This window comes from Schistocerca gregaria, chromosome 2 (assembly GCF_023897955.1).
Source record: "Schistocerca gregaria isolate iqSchGreg1 chromosome 2, iqSchGreg1.2, whole genome shotgun sequence".
In the NCBI taxonomy this organism is placed as follows: domain Eukaryota; kingdom Metazoa; phylum Arthropoda; class Insecta; order Orthoptera; family Acrididae; genus Schistocerca; species Schistocerca gregaria.
The window spans coordinates 901,922,773-901,942,317 of record NC_064921.1 but is presented as its reverse complement, the minus strand read 5'-3'; the positions used below and the strand labels follow the sequence as shown (position 1 = coordinate 901,942,317).

Sequence of the window (19,545 nt, the reverse complement as noted above, 5' to 3'; positions counted from 1 at the left end):
TGGCTCCGCAGCAGACTACCCGTGCGTGTTACCATGTTGGCCCTATGACATCCCCAATTACGATTGCAGTGGACACGGGTGCATCGGTATTGGCACGTGGATCGATGAAAACGTATCACCTAGTCGGGTGAATCACATATGTTGTCACACCAGGTCGTTAGTCGTATCAGAATAAGACGGCTGCTGGAAACATTAGCCCTAGACTCATGCGGCTGAGTATATTATGCTATGGGGAACATACATTTGTTGTTCATGGGACTTACGGTGGCAATTGAAGACGCCATAAGAGGGTAGGATTACGTGAATAACACTCGGTTTAAGCATATAGGCAAACGAAAGAAAAATTCTATTTAAAAACATATTTCTATCTTTTTGCCTTAACTCTCTGGAAGGTAACTAAATACACAATGTTCACAACTCTGAAGAAAGACAGAGGTTTCTTTCGATTTTATATCAGAATAAATACTCTTTCATTCATTATTTTGTAAGAAATAAGAATTATGTTGTAAGAAATACAGCTAATCTGAAACAATTTTTTATTTATGAAGCTAGAAAATACACTATGTGATCAAAAGTATCCCTACACCTGGCTCAAAATTACTTACAAGTTCGTGGCAATCACCATCCCTAATGCTGGAATTCAGTATGGTGAAGGCCCACCCTTAGACTTGATGACAACTTCCACTGTCGCAGGCATACGTTCAATCGGGTGTTGGAAGGTTTCTTGGGGAATGGCAGCCCATTCCTCACGGAGTGCTGCACTGAGATGAGGCATAGATGTCAGTCAGTGACGCCTAGCACAAAGTCTCGGTTCATCTCGAAGGTGCTCTGTAGGATTCAGGTCAGGACTCTGTGCAGGCCAGTCCATTACAGGGATCTTACTGTCGTGTAACCACTCCGCCTCAGGCTGTGCATTATTAACAGATGCTCGATCGTGTTGAAAGATGCAATCGCCATCCCCGAATTGCTCTTCAACAGTGGGAAGTAAAAAGATGCTTAAAACCTCAATGTAGGCTGTGCTGTAAATTGCGCCACTCAAAACAACAACGGCTGCAAGCCCCTCCATGAAAAACACCACCACAACACGACCGCCTCCCAATTTTAATGTTGACACTACACACTCTGGCAGATGACGTTCATTCGCCATACCCACACCCTGCCATCGGACTTCCACATTGTGTACCGTGATTTGTCACTCCACGCAACGTTTTTCCACTGTTCAATCGTCCAATGTTTGCGGTCCTTACACCAAGCGAGGAGTCGTTTGGCATTTACCGGCGTGATGTGTGGTTTATGAGCAATCTCTCTACCAGGAAATCCAAGTTTTCTCACCTCCCACCTAACTGCCATAGTACTTGCAGTCGATCCTGATGCAGTATGGATTTCTTGTGTGATGTTCTGGTTAGATGTCTGCCAATTACACATTGCGATTATCTTCAGCTGTCGGCGGTCTCTGTCAGTCAACATACGAGGTCGGCCTGAACGCAGTTGTGCTGTACGTGTCCCTTCACGTTTCCACTTCACCATCACATCGGAAACAGTGGACCTGGGGATCTTTAGGAGTGTGGAAATCTCGCTACAGGCGTATGACACAAGTGACCACGATCGAAGTCCGTGAGTTCCGCTGAGCGCCCTATTCTACTTTATAATAGTGTTTAATGACTACTGATGTCTCTGATATCGAGTACTGGCAGTAGGTGGGAGCACAATGCACCTTACTTGAAAAATGTTTGTTTTTTGGGGTTTCCGGACACTTTTGACGACATGTTGTTTATACCTGTGCGACCGGAGACACAGCACACATAAATATATTCAAAGAGAACAGTTTGTCAAACAAAAATGAAACTGTGGAATTGAACGGTTATGCACAGACAACCATCCTTAGTCTCCCAGTACAAAAAGAAACCACGTAACACAAAAGATTTGCGAATATGAACACCGGCCATGCGCCGTCCGGTAAGTTTGAAATTTGAGCCGTTCACGGGTCGTGTCCGGATGGCTGAAGAGGTTAGCCAACTGCTCATGAGAAGCTGCATATCCGGCTTTGAGTGCTGGTCTGGCACAAAGTTTCAGCTTTCGCCGTTTCACTATCAAAGTGCCCTGTGCGGATGAAAGTCACGAATTACCACCAACCCCTTCCTTTCTTTCCCCATTCTTGATTCGTATAAATTGCATGTTATCATTGCAGAAATAAATCACAGAAATACAGCAACAAAGAAAATTTACGGGCGAACAGGTTTAAATCACGAGCTAGATATCAGGAAAGCGTTTCATACGGTGTCACATTGCATTCTGTTAACGACGGTACGGGCGTATGGAATACGTTCACAGATATCTGAGTGACTCGAAGACTTGTGAAGTTATAGAATCCAGGGTATTGTCATCCACTGCGAGAGTTCATCAGAGACGAGGGTATAATCAGGAGTGCCCCAAGGAAGTGTGATAGGACCACAATTATTCTCTATATGCATAAATGATTTGGAGGACGGTGTGGGAAGCAATCTGCGGTTGTTTGCTGATGATGTTGCGGTGTTCGACAAGGTGTCGGTGTTGAGTGACTGAAGAAGGACACAAGTTGAAATTTGTAGTAGGTGTAATGAGTGGCAGCTTACCTAAACGTAGGAAAATGTAAATTAATGCGGATGAGCAGGAAGAAAGAACCTGTAACATTCGGATACAGCATTAGTAGTGTCCTGCTTGACACAGTCACGTCGTTTAAAAATCTGGGTGTAAATGGAACGAGCATGTGTGGACTGTGGTAGGAAAGGCGAATGGTTGACTTCGGTTTATTGAGAGAATTCTGGAAAGTGTGGTTCAGCTGCGAGGAAGACCACCTATAGGACGCAAGTACGACTTATTCTTGAATACTGCTCAAGTGTTCGGGATACGTACCAGATCGGATTAAAGCAAGACATCGAAGCAATTCAGCGGCGAGCTGCTAGATTTTCTTCGGGAACTAAAATGGGAAACCCCGGAGGGAAGGCTACATTGTTTTCGAGGGAATACTATTGCGAAAATTTAGAGAACCGGTATATGAAGCTGACTGCAGAACGGTTCTGTTGCCTCCAGCATATACTGCTCTCAAGGACCATGAAGATAACGTACGAGAAATTAGAGTTAATATGGAGGCATAGAGACAGTCGCTTTTCCCTCGCTCTGTTTACGAGTGAAACAGGAAAGGAAGTAGCTACTAGTGGTACTGGGTACCCTCCGCCAGCTCGATTGCGGAGTGTCGACGTAGATGTAGACGTATCAGCGATGGACAGGACAGAAGAGATCCAAGTGGAAGACAAAGAGTAACAGAATGATTGAAGATGGGTGATAAGGTGGCTTAGTGGTTATGTTACAACCGATGAGTGTAAAGTACTTGAGTTTGATACCACATCAGTTCTATGATTTCTGTCGGTTACTAGACACTTCTTTCACAACTTACATGTCTGTTAATGTGAAAAATGTTAAGCTGCACCTTAGTTTGAGTGCACATTAGACTGTAGAGCTCTCTATAACTGGCTGGGTAAGTCTGTTCGGGCAACGGTATACCACCTTCAACAGGAACATGTCTAGTAAAGCACTCAGGGTTTCAGACCAACCTTTCGGCTGGCATAAGCTTTATTTTTACGGGCAAAAGGAAGTGGCGTGACTAACTTGGAAATGAAAGTAGGAAAAACTGTAACTGGGAGAAGTCGAGAGCATGTGTTTTGCTATTTGACGCAGGGGAAACTGGCTGTATATGTTGATTTGCGGGGAAACGTTATGAGGATGACAGTAGGAGGTCTTAAACACGATAGGACATTGAATAGCGCGCAGGGGTCAGGATAGCTTGTTCCAGAGAAAGAATTCGTGAGTGTTCTTATGTTACACATCGACACGGGCTACTAGGTGCCTATAAGGCAAATTTTAATTTGGTCAGGTATGTATAGAGAAGCGTTATGCTAAAACTTTCCGTCCCTGCGCAAGAATCCACTCTGGATGGGAAGTTATTTAACCGCGATCTGTTCACTTCGTCATTTCGAAACCGGTAGATTCATGGCTAAATTGACCGTTAGAGCCGTTCATCCCACCCTTTGTAATCGCCCGTAAGATCTAGCGAAAGAAGAAAACAAGTAAGTAATTCCTGTAGTCTTACAGGAGTACGAAGGTGTGTCATGCACAACGTACTAAATAGCATGACTGGTGAGGGCTAAGCGCGGTGGTAAGGGAGCGTTAGAAGGGATTTTATTTGCATTTTTCTTGAATAACTCGACAGACATGGCCCTTAACGCTACCGTAATGGCAGCATAAATTTAAGCTACATGTAATGTGATGTGAAGTCATACAGAGGCAGGCGACCATTGTATAATAATCAGTGGATCTGCATTCAGTCTGACTGGGTTGCAAAGGTAAAAGTCAGGCATCAGGCAACCAAGGACTTCGCTGTTCATAATACGCGTTATGAATTTATCCATCACCAGATATCTACAAAAAAACAAATAGAAAAATATTTTATAAAACACAATAACGGATATCTACAGAAAACCACATTTATTGAAATCGCTTGGCACAAACTGCACTACACCCAACCAGAAGCGAGAGCTGCACGTAGATATTGCATTTCAAGTTGTATGGGAAATAAGTTACAGCTACAGATACAATTCTGGAGAATACAGACCGAGAAGATATTTTTGCCATCAGGTGGCATTACAAAATATATAGTGGCACAAAGGCACTTCAACTAATGTACGTTTATTGTACCATGTTTCAGATGGCTCCCATACAACTTATTATAACAGGCATAAAAGAAGTATTTTCTTGGAACAATTGGTAATGACGAATTTACGGTGCTAAAAAAATTTGTTTAACCTTAGGAATGTTACGTGGTGTCGCATATCGTCATAACCTACAAACAGAACAATTGTGTGATAGGACAAGGAACAAAATGGTTCAAATGGCTCTCAGCACTATGGGACTTAACTTCTGAGGTCATCAGTTCCCTAGAACTTAGAACTACTTAAACCTAACTAACCTAAGGACATCACACACATCCATGCCCGAGGCAGGATTCGAACCTGTAACCGTGACGGTCGCGCGGTTCCAAACTGTAGCGCCTAGAACCGCTCGGCCACCCCGGCCGATGTGGCCGAGCTGTTCTAGGGGCTACAGTCTGGAACCGCACGACCGCTACGGTCGCAGGTTCGAATCCTGCCTCGGGCATGGATGTGTGTGATGTCCTTAGGTTAGGTTGGATTAAGTATTTTTTAAGTTCTAGGGGACTGATGACCACAGCACTTAAGTCCCATACTGCTCAGAGCCATTTGAACCATTTTGAACCACCCCGGCCGGCAGGACAAGGAAAATAAAATCAGAATATAAAATTGAAGTACAAGCATATGTTCCAAAGTTAGATACAGGCGGCAAAAAATGGAAAGGGGAATACAATATTTTCGATGAAACTAAAGCAGAACTTCGATATAACCCAAGTCCGATAGTAGAAAGTATCCAATAAGCGCCACATAAAATGGAAAAACCATTTTCAGCTAATGATTACAACCAGTTCTTTATAGAACATAGGAAATATTTTGCTAAAAACAAAAATTAGTCGCGGGAGATTATACGTCATGATTTTAACGTTTCACTATGCATGGCACCAATTAATAAATCCTACTTTTAAATGAACATGTCGTGCATTGTCTTCCCCCCCCCCCTCCCCTCCCCACTCCCCGACGTTTAAACGAATAGTTTGTGTCACTGTCATTTCGTCGTTACTATCTATATAAAGAAAATATTTCTTTTATGTCTGTTGTAATAAGTTGGTTCACAGCCCTAAGTTCCATTGTATAACATTAGTTGATGCACCTCGGTGCTGCCACACATTTTGTAATGCCATCTATTGGCAAAAATACCTTTTTGGCCCTCACTCTGCAGAATCGAGTCTGTAGGCTGTCAATGACTTTTTCCCATGAAACTTGTAACACCACATAAACGTGCAGTATTCGCTCTTGGATAGCTGCAGTACAGTTTGTGCCAAATGATTTCAATTAATAAGAAGTTCTATACCTATCCATTACGGAGTTTTGTATAACATTTTTTATTTGATTTTTTTTTGTACATATCTGATGATGGATAAATTCTGAAACGCGTCATTGGATCCTGCTGTCTGGTCTATTCCCTTCGCGACCCAGTCAGCCGGAATGCAGAACTATTGATTAAACTAGATTTAATTTCCTACAAAAGAGGATCTATTCATCTTTTCTCTAGAACTAGTAGTTTGTGCGGTGCGGAGTATAGAAAAATGGCAACCTATTGAATCTTTTACTTAACGCAACAGAATTTAGGTTTATTGCTATATAAAACTGGGATAGCACTAATATTAGTTATGTTTCCCACATGTAATTCCAGTAGAGCCGTTTTAGGGGATAAGTCGAGGTGGAGAGGAAGGACGGAGATGGGATATTGGTGGCTAGAAACTGAGGGAAGGTAGGAAGTCGGAGTGTGCCCATGCACGTCCCTGCTTTGCTCGTATGCATACTTAAGAGCTACCAGGCGGGACCGTGATTATTCTACCCCCCTACACCACAACAAGCCACATGGTTGTTTCACAAAGTTACATCGACCCTTCCGCAACAGCCATGATTTTTAGCATGTTGTTCTCACTTAGTACCGTAAAAAAAAAAAAAAAAAAAAAAAAATTACCACAGGAATTATTTCTGCTATTCGAAATTTTTTTGTCTTCGTTGAGGGGGCTATCGCTGCAGCGGATCATATTTACAGCAGTGGGGCAAGAGGCGGCGTTGGACATTTGGCACAGCGGTCCCTCAAGTTTCCACTGTGCTCGTAAAACTCGTCAACACCCGAGTACCGTTTGTCGGCAAAATATGGAGACGAAGGGGGGCGTACTAAGAAAGCTAACAGACGGGTTGTACTTTATACTGGACGTATTCGGAATAAGCCATGGTAGCTAGAGCTGGGATTATTCGAAGCTGCTAGTTGTTTGGTTTTATAAGGAATTTACATCACTTAATGTTAGATGAACAAGGTGCCCAAGCTTACGTTTGCGGATTTTTCTTTCTTGTTCATTCGTACAACCATTTGAAATAACGGTACCTAAATTTTCATACAGTTTTTATTTTCTGAATAGTATTCGGTTATAATTATGAAGTCTGGTGCATTTCTTTCCCTCATTAGCTTCTGTTATCTAGAGTCCACAAAATAGTTAATAACACTCTAATAAGTATTAATACACCCATACGTCGCAGTAAAAAAAGTTGAAATCAAAATTAGAACATAAAATAATATTTTATAAAAAATGTAATAAAAAGAGTCCATTTCATTTTGCCAAAAAGATTTGAAAACCATTTTTTTTTCTTTACCGAAGGAAGTGGCCATCAAGTTTCAGCTCGAAATTGTTATGGAAATGATCAACACAATGTTTTCGTCTCTGTGTTCTTTCTTGCCCTCAGCTATTTTTATCAACATCTTGAAGAGCATTTGTTTTATTGAACACAAATGAGATTATAGCAGACAAATATCTTGCCTCTGACCACATGCTCAACGAACATAAAATTTTGATATCATCATCTTCCAGACAAAAGATAAAAAAAACCTAGAACTTGCATTTCTTCTTGCATTTCTTACTATTTCAATGGCCAGTAGTGAACATAAGATGCAGATTGGACAAATATATTATACTAGGACTGACATGTGATTACGTTTTCACCCAATTTGGGTTCATAGATCCTGAGAAATTAGTACCCAGAACAACCACCTCTGGCCATAATAACGGCCTTGATACGCCTAGGCATTAAGTCAAACAGAGCGTGGATGGCGTGTAAAGATGGAGCTGGCCAAGGAACTTCAACACGATACCACAGTTCATCAAGAGTAGAGACTGACGTAGAGCCAGTTGCTCGGCCTCCATTGACCAGACGTTTTCAGTTGGTGAGAGATGTGGAGAATGTGCTGGCCAGGGCAGCCGTCGAACATTTTTTGTACCCAGAAAGGTCCATGCAGGACCCGCAACATGCGGTCGTGCGTTATCCTGCTAAAATGTAGGATTTCGCAGGGTTCGAATGAAGGGTAGAGCCACGGGTCGTAACATATGTGAAATGTAACGTCCACTGTTCAAAGTGCCATCAGTCCGAACAAGAGGTGACCGAGACGTGTAACCAATGGCAGCCCATATAATCACGCCAGGTGATACGCCAGTATGGCGACGACGAATACACGCTTCCAATGTGCGTTCACCGCGATGCGACCATCATGATGCTGTAAACAGAACGTAGATTCATCCGAAAAAATTGCGTTTTGCTATTCGTGCACCGAGGTTCGTCGTTGAGTACACCATCGCCGGCGCTCCTGTCTGTATTTAGCGTCAAGGGTAACCGCAGCCATGGTCTCCGAGCTGATAGTCCATGCTGCTGCAAACGTCCAAACGTCGTCGAACTGTTAGTGCAGATGGTTGTTATCTTGCAAACGTCGCCATCTGTTCATTCAGGGATCGAGACTTGGCTGCACGATCCGTTACAGCCATGCTGATAAAATGCCTGTCATCTCGACTGCTAGTGTTACAATGCCGTTGGGATCCAGCACGACGTTGCATATTACCCTCCTGAACCCACCGATTCCGTATTCTGCTAACAGTCATTGGACGTCAACAAACGCGAGTGCAATGTCACGATGCGATAAACGCAATCGCGATAGGCTACAATGCGACCTTTATCAAAGTCGGAAACTGCTGTTTGTGTATGAGATATCGGCTGGAAACTTTCCTCATGGCGGCACCTTGTAGCTGTGAATGCTCTGAAAAGCTAATCATTTGCATATCACAGGGTCTTCTTCCTGTCGGTTAAATTTCGCGTCTGTAGCACGTCATCTTCGTTGTGTAGCAATTATAATGGCCATTAGTGTAATTATTATGAACTAATACATTCATTAAAAGTGTAATTGTCATGGATGCTGTTGTCATTGCAAGTAAAATCATTCATTGTCGCACTTCACTGATTTACCTTCCGTTACATCCGGCCGATGTGGCCGAGTGGTTCTAGGCGCTTCAGTCTGGAACCATGCGACCGCTACGGTCGTAGATTCGAATCCTGCCTAGGGCATGGATGTGTGTGATGTCCTTAGGCTAGTTAGGTTTAAGTAGTTCTAAGTTCTAGGCGACTGATGACCTAAGAAATTAAGTCCCATAGTGCTCAGAGCCATTTGAAACATACCTGATTTCAGGCGTTCCGACTCGCCACGGACAACGCATTGGCCGTACAGCTTTCATTTAACGACCTATAGCAGCGGCATGTGCTTAATGTTGTCAGTGCGAATAGACGAGCAACAATGCGTTAAATAAGATGATAAATCAATGTGGGATGTAAGACGAACGTATCCGTTAGGCGTTAATGGGCCATGGCAGCAGACGACCTAAGTGAACGCCTTTCCTAACCGCACAAAATTGCCTGCAGCATCTCTCTTGAGCTCATTATTGGTTGGCCTTGGCACAACTGGAAGAACTGTGGCCCGGGCAGTTGAGTCACGATTTGATTTATTAAGCGCTCATGGCAGGGTTCGTGTGTGATGCAAACTCCACGAACCCAATGGCCCAAGTTGTCATAAGGCATTGTGCAAGCTGATGGTGGCACCAAAATGGTAAGGGTTTAATTTACTTTCGACGGACTGGGTCCTCTGCTCAGACTGAACCGGTTATTGACTGGAAATGGTTGCTTTTAGCTACTTGGAGACCATTCGCAGCCATTCATGGACTTCATACTCCCAACAATGATGGAGTTTTTGTGAATCATGCGACTGGTTTGAAAATATTGTGATCAATTCGAGCGAATGCTTTGGCCACTCAGGTCGCCCGACGTGAGTCACCGCGCACACATTCCTATAGGGGGAACACATTCACAGTTACGGAAGGCTATAGAGGCATCGTGGCTAAATATTTCTGCAGCGGACTTCCAGCGGCTTGTTGAATCCAGGCCACACGTCGAGTTGCCACACTAAGCCCAGAAAAAGGAGGTCCGGAACGATCTCAGGAGGTATCCCATGACGTTTGTCACCTCAGTGCGTCTCACCTACGTGTATGAATAATCCTCGACCTTCAATAAGTATGAGAACTCACATACAGGGTGTTTAAAAATGACCGGTATATTTGAAACGGCAATAAAAACTAAACGAGCAGCGATAGAAATACACCGTTTGTTGCAATATGCTTGGGACAACAGTACATTTTCAGGCGGATAATCTTTCTAAATTACAGCAGTTACAATTTTCAACAACAGATGGCGCTGCAAGTGATGTCAAAGATACAGAAGAGAACACAGTCTGTGGGTGCGCCATTCTTTACGTCGTCTTTCTGCTGTAAGCGTGTGCTGTTCACAACGTGCAAGTGTGCTGTGGACAATATGGTTTATTCCTTAGAACAGAGGATTTTTCTGGTGTTGGAATTCCACCGCCTAGAACACAGTGTTGTTGCAACAAGATGAAGTTTTCAACGGAGGTTTAATGTAACCAAAGGACCGAAAAGCGATACAATAAAGGATCTGTTTGAAAAGTTTAAATGGACTGGGAACGTGACGGATGAACTTGCTGGAAAGGTTGGGCGACCGCATACGGCAACCACAGAGGGCAGACACGCAGCTAGTGCAGCAGGTAATCCAACAGCGGCCTCGGGTTTCCGTTCGCCGTGTTGCAGCTGCGGTCCAAATGACGCCAACGCTCACGTCACGTCTCATGCGCCAGAGTTTACACCTCTATCCATACAAAATTCAAACGCGGCAACCCCTCAGCGCCGCTACCATTGCTGCACGAGAGACATTCGCTAACGATATAGTGCACAGGATTGATGACGGCGATATGCATGTGGGCAGCATTTGGTTTACTGACGAAGCTTATTTTTACCTGGACGGCTTCGCAATAAACAGAACTGGCGCATATATCGTTCCTGCATCCTCAAAAAGTACTGGTCTGGGCCGCCATTTCTTCCAAAGGAATCATTGGCCCATTTTTCAGATCCGAAACGATTACTGCATCACGCTATCTGGACATTCTTCGTGAATTTGTGGCGGTACAAACTGCTTTAGACGACACTGCGAACACCTCGTGGTTTAAGCAAGATGGTGCCCGGCCACATCGCACGGCCGACGTCTTTAATTTCCTGAATGAATATTTCGATGATCGTGTGATTGCTTTGGGCTATCCGAAACATACAGGAGGCGGCATGGATTGGCCTCCCTATTCGCCAGACATGAAGCCCTGTGACTTCTTTCTGTGGGGACACTTGAAAGACCAGGTGTACCGCCAGAATTCAGAAACAATTGAACAGCTGAAGCAGTACATCTCATCTGCATGTGAAGCCATTCCGCCAGACACGTTGTCAAAGGTTTCGGGTACTTTCATTCAGAGACTACGCCATATTATTGCTACGCATGGTGGATATGTGGAAAATATCGTACTATAGAGTTTCCCAGACCGCAGCGCCATCTGTTGTTGACAATTGTAACTACTGTAGTTTAGAAAGTTTGTCCGCCTGAAAATGTACTGTTGTCCCAAGCATATTGCAACAAACGGTGTATTTCTATCGCTGCTCGTTTGGTTTGTAATTCCATTTCAAATATACCGGTCATTTTTGAAACACCCTGTATGTATAATGCACGTACATTAAGCTGCTACACAGCTATAGGCCACTGTTTTTTTACGTTGCCACATAGCTATAAATCATTTTTAATTTTAAAGTGTGGTCTGTCAAGTAGAAAAATACGACATTTGAACTCCGTGTTTGTAACATGGTCATTGTGTCTTCCATAGTAGTTTCAAGATTCCGTTTATAAGTAACACTTCGGTGATTGCATTTCATCAAAAATAAATCTGGTTCGAGTATAAATGTAAGGATGTAGAGGCATGTATCCCTAGGGGGCAGATAGACACTGCCTATAGGAAAATTAAAGAGACCTTTGGAGAAGAGAGAAACAATTGTATGAATAAAAAGAGCACAAATGGAAAACCAGTTCTAAGCAAAGAAGGGAAAGCAGAAAAGTGGAAAGAGTATATAGAGGGTCTATACAAGAGCGATGTTCTTGAGAACAATATTATAGAAATGGAAGAGAATGTAGATGAAGATGAAATAGGAGATATGATACTGCGTGAAGAGTTTGACAGAACACTGAAAGACCTAAGTCGAAACAAGGCCCCGGAAGTTGACAACATTCCCTTAGAAATACTGATAGCCTTGGGAGAGCCAGCCCTGATAAAACTCTACCATCTGGTGAGCAAGATGTACGAGACAGGCCAAATACCCTCAGACTTCAAATGGAATATAATAGTTCCAATCCGAAAGAAAGCAGGTGTTGAAAGGAGTGAAAATTACTGAACTATGAGTTTAATAAGTCACGGCTGGATAATACTAACGGAAATTCCTTAGAGACGAATTTTAAAAACTGGTAGAAGCCGACCTCGCGGAAGAACAGTTTGTATTCCTTAGAAATCTAGGAACGCGCAGAGTAATATTCACCCTACGGCTTATCTCAGAAGATAGATTAAGGAACGGCAAACCTACGTTTCTAACATTTGTAGACTCAGAGAAAGCTTCTGACAATGTTGACTGGAATACTCTCTTTCAAATTCTGAATGAGGCAGGGGTCAAATACAGGCAGCGAAAGGCTTTTTACAGTTTGTACAGAAACCAGATGACAGTTATAAGAGTCGAGGGGCATGAAAGGGAAGCAGGGGTTAGGAAGGGAGTGAGACAGGGTGGTAGACTATCCCCAGTGTTATTCATCTGTATATTGAGCAAGCAGTAAAGGAAACAAAATAAAAAATCGTAGTAGGAGTTAAAATCTATGAGAAGAAGTAAAAGCTTTGGCGTTTGCCGATCACATTGTAATTTTGTCAAAGACAGAAAAGGACCTAGAATAGCAGATGAACGGAATGGACAATGTATTAAAAGGAAGATATAAGATGAACATCAACAAAAGCAAAACGAGGATAATGGAATGTAGTCGATTTATATCTGGTGATGCTGAGGGAATTAGATTAGGAAATGAGACACTTAAAGTAGTAGATGAGTTTGGCTACTTGGGGAGCAAAATAACTGATGATGATCGAAGTAGAGAGGATATAAAGTGCAGACAGGCTATGGCAAGGAAAGCGATTCTAAAGAAGAGAAATTTGTTAACATCGAGTGTAGATCTAAAAGTGAAACGCAGACGATAAATCGTCTCTAGTAGAAGAGAGTAGAGGCTTTCATAATGTGGTGCTACAAAAGAATGCTGAAGATTTGATTGGTAGATCACATAACTAATGAGGAGGCCATGAAGAGAATTGGGAGCAGAGGAATTTGTCGGACAACTTGACTAGAAGAAGGGACCGGTTGTTAGAACATATTCTAAGGCATCAAGTGATCATGAATTCAGTACTGGTAGACAGCATGGAGAGTAAAAATCGTAGAGGGAGACCAAGAGCTTAATACACTAAGCAGATTCAGAAGAACGCAGGTTGCAGTAAGTACTTGGAAATGAAGCTTGCACAGGATAGAGTATCATGGAGAGCTGTATCAAGCCGGTCTCTGGACTGAAGACCACAACAACAATTTAATAAAAAAATTGCCATTACGGTTCAGCAGTTATTGTGTAGTTAGACATAGCTAAAGAGACCTTGCCTCTTCTACCAGCGGGGTAAGTTGCGGAATTTAGATAAGGGGATTAGCCGACCTTTCCTCGACTTATTCTGGGCATGAATTTCACTAAATAAATAAATGCCGTGTGGCTAGAGCCTCCCGTCGGGTAGACCGCCTGTTGCAAGTCTTTCGAGTTGACGCCACTTCTGTGACTTGCGTGTCGATGGGGATGAAATGATGATGATTAGCACTGCACAACACCCAGTCCCTGAGCGGAGAAAATCTCCGACCCAGCCGGAAATCGAATCCTGACCCTTAGGTACAACACCCCGTCTAGCTGACCACTCAGCTACCAAGGGCGGACGCTGATTTCACTGATCGAAGTTCACAGGACACCAAGTGAGCTTGATGTGCGTGCTGTACGCTCCCGCTGGCCTTTCCTGGCAAAATGTAATGTACTTTGTACGCTATCTGGTACTGTTTGTAGCGGTACACTTGCATATAACTAGCGCAGCGTTTGTGCAGAACGTAACGGCGCGCCGCTTCCCGCCAGGGCTGTTCCAGCGCGCCATCCTGATGAGCGGCTCCGCGCTATCGGACTGGGCGCTGACGGCGAACCCGCGGCCGGTGACGATCCAGGTGGCGGACGCGCTCAACTGCCCCACGCAGAACGAGCTGCTGGCCTGCCTGCGCCGCCAGAGCCTCGAGGACCTGATGGCCGTCCAGGTGAAGGCGGCGCCCTTCGTCTCACCCTTCGCGCCCGTCGTCGACGGAACCTCCGTCCCCAACGACCCCGAGCAGATCATGGGCGTCTACCATAGCCTTTTCAGCAGGTACCACCGTCCTACTCCATTTACTTTACTACCAACTCACCCGGCTGTTTCATAAGTCTCTTTCTTCAGAATGATTTTTTCACTCTGCGGTGGAATGTGCCCTGATATGAAATTTCCTGGCGCTTTAAAACTGTGTGCATGACCTAGACTCCAACCCAGGACCTGATACTGGCGGGACCATAGCTGTGAGAACGGTCGCGGGTCATTCTTGGGTAGCTCAGTCGCTAAAAAATGCCAGTGAAAGATTCTGAGCTCGCGTCTTCTTCTGGCTCCTACAGTATGCGATCAAAAGTATCCGGACACCCCCATTAACATACGTTTTTCATATTAGGTGCATTGTGCTGCCACCTACTACGAGGGATTCCATATCAGCGACCTCAGTAGTCATTAAACATTGTGAGAGAGTAGAATGCGGCGCTCCGCGGAACTCACGGATGTTGAACCTGGTCAGGTGATTGGGTGTCACTTGTGTCATACGTCTGTACGCCTAGGTCCTCTCTTTCTGATATAATATTAAAGTGTAAACGTGAAGGGACACGCACAGCACAAAAGCGTACAGGCTGACGTCGTCTGTTGAGTGACAGAGAGCGCCGACAGTTGAAGAGGGTCGTAATGTGTAATAGGCAGACAGCTAGATTTCATGGTCGAGCGGCTGCTCATAAGCCACACATCACGCCTGTTAATGCCAAACGACGCCTCGCTTGGTGTAAGGAGCTTAAACATTGCACGATTGAACAGTGGAAAAAGTTGTGTGGAGTGATGAATCACAGTACACAATATGACGTTACATGGCAGGGTGAAGGTATGGTGAATGCACTATGGACGTGTGTCAGCCAAAAGTAAAATTCGGAGTCGGTGCCGTTACGGTGTGGTCGTGTTTTTCATGGAGGGGGCTTACCCCCTTGCTGTTTCGAATGGCACTGTCATAGCACAGCCCTGAACTGATGTTTTATGCATCTTCTTGCTTACCACTGTTAATGAGCTATTCGGAGCATCTTTCAACGCGATCGAGCACCTGTTCATAACGCACGGCCTGTGGCGGAGTTGCTACACGACAGTAACATCCCGGAAATGGACTGGCCTGCACAGACTCCAGACCTGAAGCCAACACCTTTGTGATGTTTCGGAATTCCAACTTCGGACCAGGCCTAACCGACCGGCATCGATACCTCTCCTGAAGAATGGGCTGCCATTCCACAAGAAACTGTCCAGTACCTGACTGAACGTATGCCTGCCAGAGTGGAAGCTATCATCAATGCCAAGGGTCGGCCAATACCACACTGAATTGCACTATTACCGATGGAGGGCGCCACTAACTTGTAAGTCATTTTCAGTCAGGTGTCCGGATACTTTTGATCACATAGTGTATCAGGATACACTCCGCTGCAGAGTGAAAATTTCGTTCAGCAAGTATCAGAGGTGTGGCTAATTCAAATTTCCTCAATAGCCTCTTTTCGAGAGGTGCTAACCATGCAAGTTTCGCAGAAGAGTTTCTGTGGACTTCGGAAACTAGCAGATGAGGGACTGGCTTAGGCAGTTCAGTCGGTAAAGCAGTTGAACGTGAAAGACCACGAGTTCACGTATCGGTCCATCACACTGTTTTTATCTGCCAGTAAGTTTCAAGTTTCTTTCTTACTTATAAGGAACCGTCAACTGAAAACTGAACACCCTCACAACGAGATCATGCAATGACTGCATTCAATAGTATTCACGACGCACATTCTAAGCCATTTGCCTCACTGGGAAACAACAGGACCAACTCCGGTTTCGTACAACCCTGTCGGTCGCTGATGGACCCACAACTGCGCCCACTTTTGCACTACCTTGTGCGAGTGAAAGCACCTTCCACGTGTGTCACCAAGTATGTGAAGATCACTCGGTGAAACATCCGAACTGCACGGAGAATGTCCTAGCGTTTCCCAACCAAATCGATGAAGCATAGCCCTCGTCCAATTGGTACTGTGGGAGAGGCCGTTCGCGAGCAATATGATGCTCCCTGATCGTCACTTCCTCGAGCGAGAAACCACAATCAGTGTGCAGCTCTATGAAGACGCTTTGCAGAGACTGCGGCGTGCCGTGAAATCAAAACGCCCAGAAATCCTGTCGGACGGAACGATAATGTTCTACAATAATGCGCGCCCTCACACTGCCAATCGGACCAAGGCTATGCTTCAGCGATTTGGTTGAGAGACGCTGAAATATCCTCCATACAGCCCGGATCCAATTCCTCGTGATTTTCAGATCAGTGGCGACCTGAAGACTTCGTTCGATGTTGGTTGTAGTCTGACGAGAGAGTGCAAGAGTGGGCGCAAAATGCAAGGGTGGATGACATTGTGTATCCATCAGCGGCCGACCACGGTTCTACGAAACAAGAATTTATCATCTTGTCTCCCACTGCCGTAAATGTCGTTACACATGCTGTGGTTACTTTTGGAAGGAACCATTCCATTCTGCAGTTGTGGCAGTTGTTCGGTTTTAATTTGACTGCCCCTGACGTTAGGTTGGCACTTTAAAATTTTTGATAATTTTTTGGTTCCATTCCATGTAATAAGGAGCTTTGAGAAATTCGGGCTCAACAGGGTGAAGGGGAAGAATGACATTGTGCTTTAAGCAAGGAAAAATCAAGAGAAAAACCATACCATCAACTCTGCAAAATATGAATCATGCATCATAAACCCATTCATTACTTAATGTAGTGCGGTATTCACCATATTTTCCTTAAATGTGCCCTCATTTTACACATCACATTTGTCGAGTGATGTGACACGTCAATGACCCAAGGACAGGTAGAGAGAGATTGAGGAAGGCGGTTGTGAAAATTCGGATGAAATCAGCGCAATGAATCACTCGCAAATTCCAAGTCGCTGCCAGGAGTCCAGCTAGCACTATGACCTTGGGTATTGAGAACAGTCTGTAGCAGCTCCACGTAAGCCACACATTTCTTCGGTCATTGCTACACGACGGTTGAACTGGTGTAAAAGCAATTCCACAGGTCAGTGAATGAACGGAAACCAGCGATTTGGGTAACCCAGTGACATTCCGAAGTAAGGATTTAGATTTGGCAAATACCTGGGGAAAATTACCTGCCGTAATATATAATGCCCATAGTGCAGTACAGAGAAGTTAGTGTTACGGCATGTGGATGTTTCTCGTGGTTAGAGAGTGATCCCCGTATTGCGCTAAATTCTAAAGGATATGAAGACATTTTACAACATGATGTGCTGAGTACAGTAGAGGAACAGTTAGGAGACTACAACTTTTATTAAACAGCATCTGCGAGTGAGTCGTTTGTGGTCAATAACGCTCATGAAATAGACTAATCTGACCGGTATGCCGAACTGAACCTAGTGTATCATCTTTGGGATGAGTTAGAATGTTGACTGCGCTACAGATCCCGAAGTTCAGCATCACTACTTCATCTGTTTTCGACTCTTGAGAAAGAATCGGGTGCTGTTTCTCCACAGATCTTTAATGGTCTTACTGAAAATGTCCGCAGCTGAGTTCAAGCTGTCATAAAGGTGTCCAAATACTTTTAATCACAGATTTTATTTTACTTTGATATTATTCGCATGAAGTAACTAGAAGTAAGCGACATTTGTGAAACAAACATCTACATTCTGCAGTTCCCACACTTGAACTCTAGAAGTGTGGTAAGAGATGATTTTCTGGAAAGGAGTACCCTTCCTGCTACAAAAGCAGCGAATCTGCATACCAAAATTAGAAGCTTTGTGTCAACAATATAGGGAATTATTAAATTACGTGGGAAGATCATAATACACTCTTGGAAATTGAAATAAGAACACCATGAATTCATTGTCCCAGGAAGGGGAAACTGTATTGACACATTCCTGGGGTCAGATACATCACATGATCACACTGACAGAACCACAGGCACATAGACACAGGCAACAGAGCATGCACAATGTCGGCACTAGTACAGTGTATGTCCACCCTTCGCAGCAATGCAGGCTGCTATTCTCCCATGGAGACGATCGTAGAGATGCTGGATGTAGTCCTGTGGAACGGCTTGCTATGCCATTTCCACCTGGCGCCTCAGTTGGACCAGCGTTCGTGCTGGACGTGCAGAACGTGTGAGACGACGCTTCATCCAGTCCCAAACATGCTCAATGGGGGACAGATCCGGAGATCTTGCTGGCCAGGGTAGTTGACTTACACCTTCTAGAGCACGTTGGGTGGCACGGGATACATGCGGACGTGCATTGTCCTGTTGGAACAGCAAGTTCACTTGCCGGTCTAGGAATGGTAGAACGATGGGTTCGATGACGGTTTGGATGTACCGTGCACTATTCAGTGTCCCCTCGACGATCACCAGAGGTGTACGGCCAGTGTAGGAGATCGCTCCCCACACCATGATGCCGGGTGTTGGCCCTGTGTGCCTCGGTCGTATGCAGTCCTGATTGTGGCGCTCACCTGCACGGCGCCAAACACGCATTCATTGGCACCAAGGCAGAAGAGACTCTCATCGCTGAAGGCGACACGTCTCCATTCGTCCCTCCATTCACGCCTGTCGCGACACCACTGGAGGCGTGCTGCACGATGTTGGGGCGTGAGCGGAAGACGGCCTAACGGTGTGCCGGACCGTAGCCCTGCTTCATGGAGACGGTTGCGAATGGTCCTCGCCGATACCCCAGGAGCAACAGTGTCCCTAATTTGCTGGGAAGTGGCGGTGCGGTTCCCTACGGCACTGCGTAGGATCCTACGGTCTTGGCGTGCATCCGTGCGTCGCTGCGGTCCGGTCCCAGGTCGACGGGCACGTGCACCTTCCGCCGACCACTGGCGACAACATCGATGTACTGTGGAGACCTCACGCCACACGTGTTGAGCAATTCGGCGGTACGTCCACCCGGCCTCCCGCATGCCCACTAAACGCCCTCGCTCAAAGTCCGTCAACTGCACATACGGTTCACGTCCACGCTGTCGCGGCATGCTACCAGTGTTAAAGACTGCGATGGAGCTCCGTATACCACGGCAAACTGGCTGACACTGACGGCGGCGGTGCACAAATGCTGCGCAGCTAGCGCCATTCGACGGCCAACACCGCGGTTCCTGGTGTGTCCGCTGTGCCGTGCGTGTGATCATTGCTTGTACAGCCCTCTCGCAGTGTCCGGA

At 45.1% G+C, this 19,545-nt stretch overlaps 1 protein-coding gene across 1 annotated transcript in view; it reads left to right on the top strand.

The window, feature by feature from the left end:
- LOC126336041 (uncharacterized) overlaps positions 1-19,545 on the top strand; it is a 417,766-nt gene that overhangs the window by 151,121 nt on the left and 247,100 nt on the right. Inside the window, exon 4 of the mRNA XM_049999520.1 lies at positions 14,136-14,415. Within this exon, the coding sequence (XP_049855477.1) occupies positions 14,136-14,415 (280 nt within the window). The remainder of the gene's footprint in view (positions 1-14,135; positions 14,416-19,545) is intronic.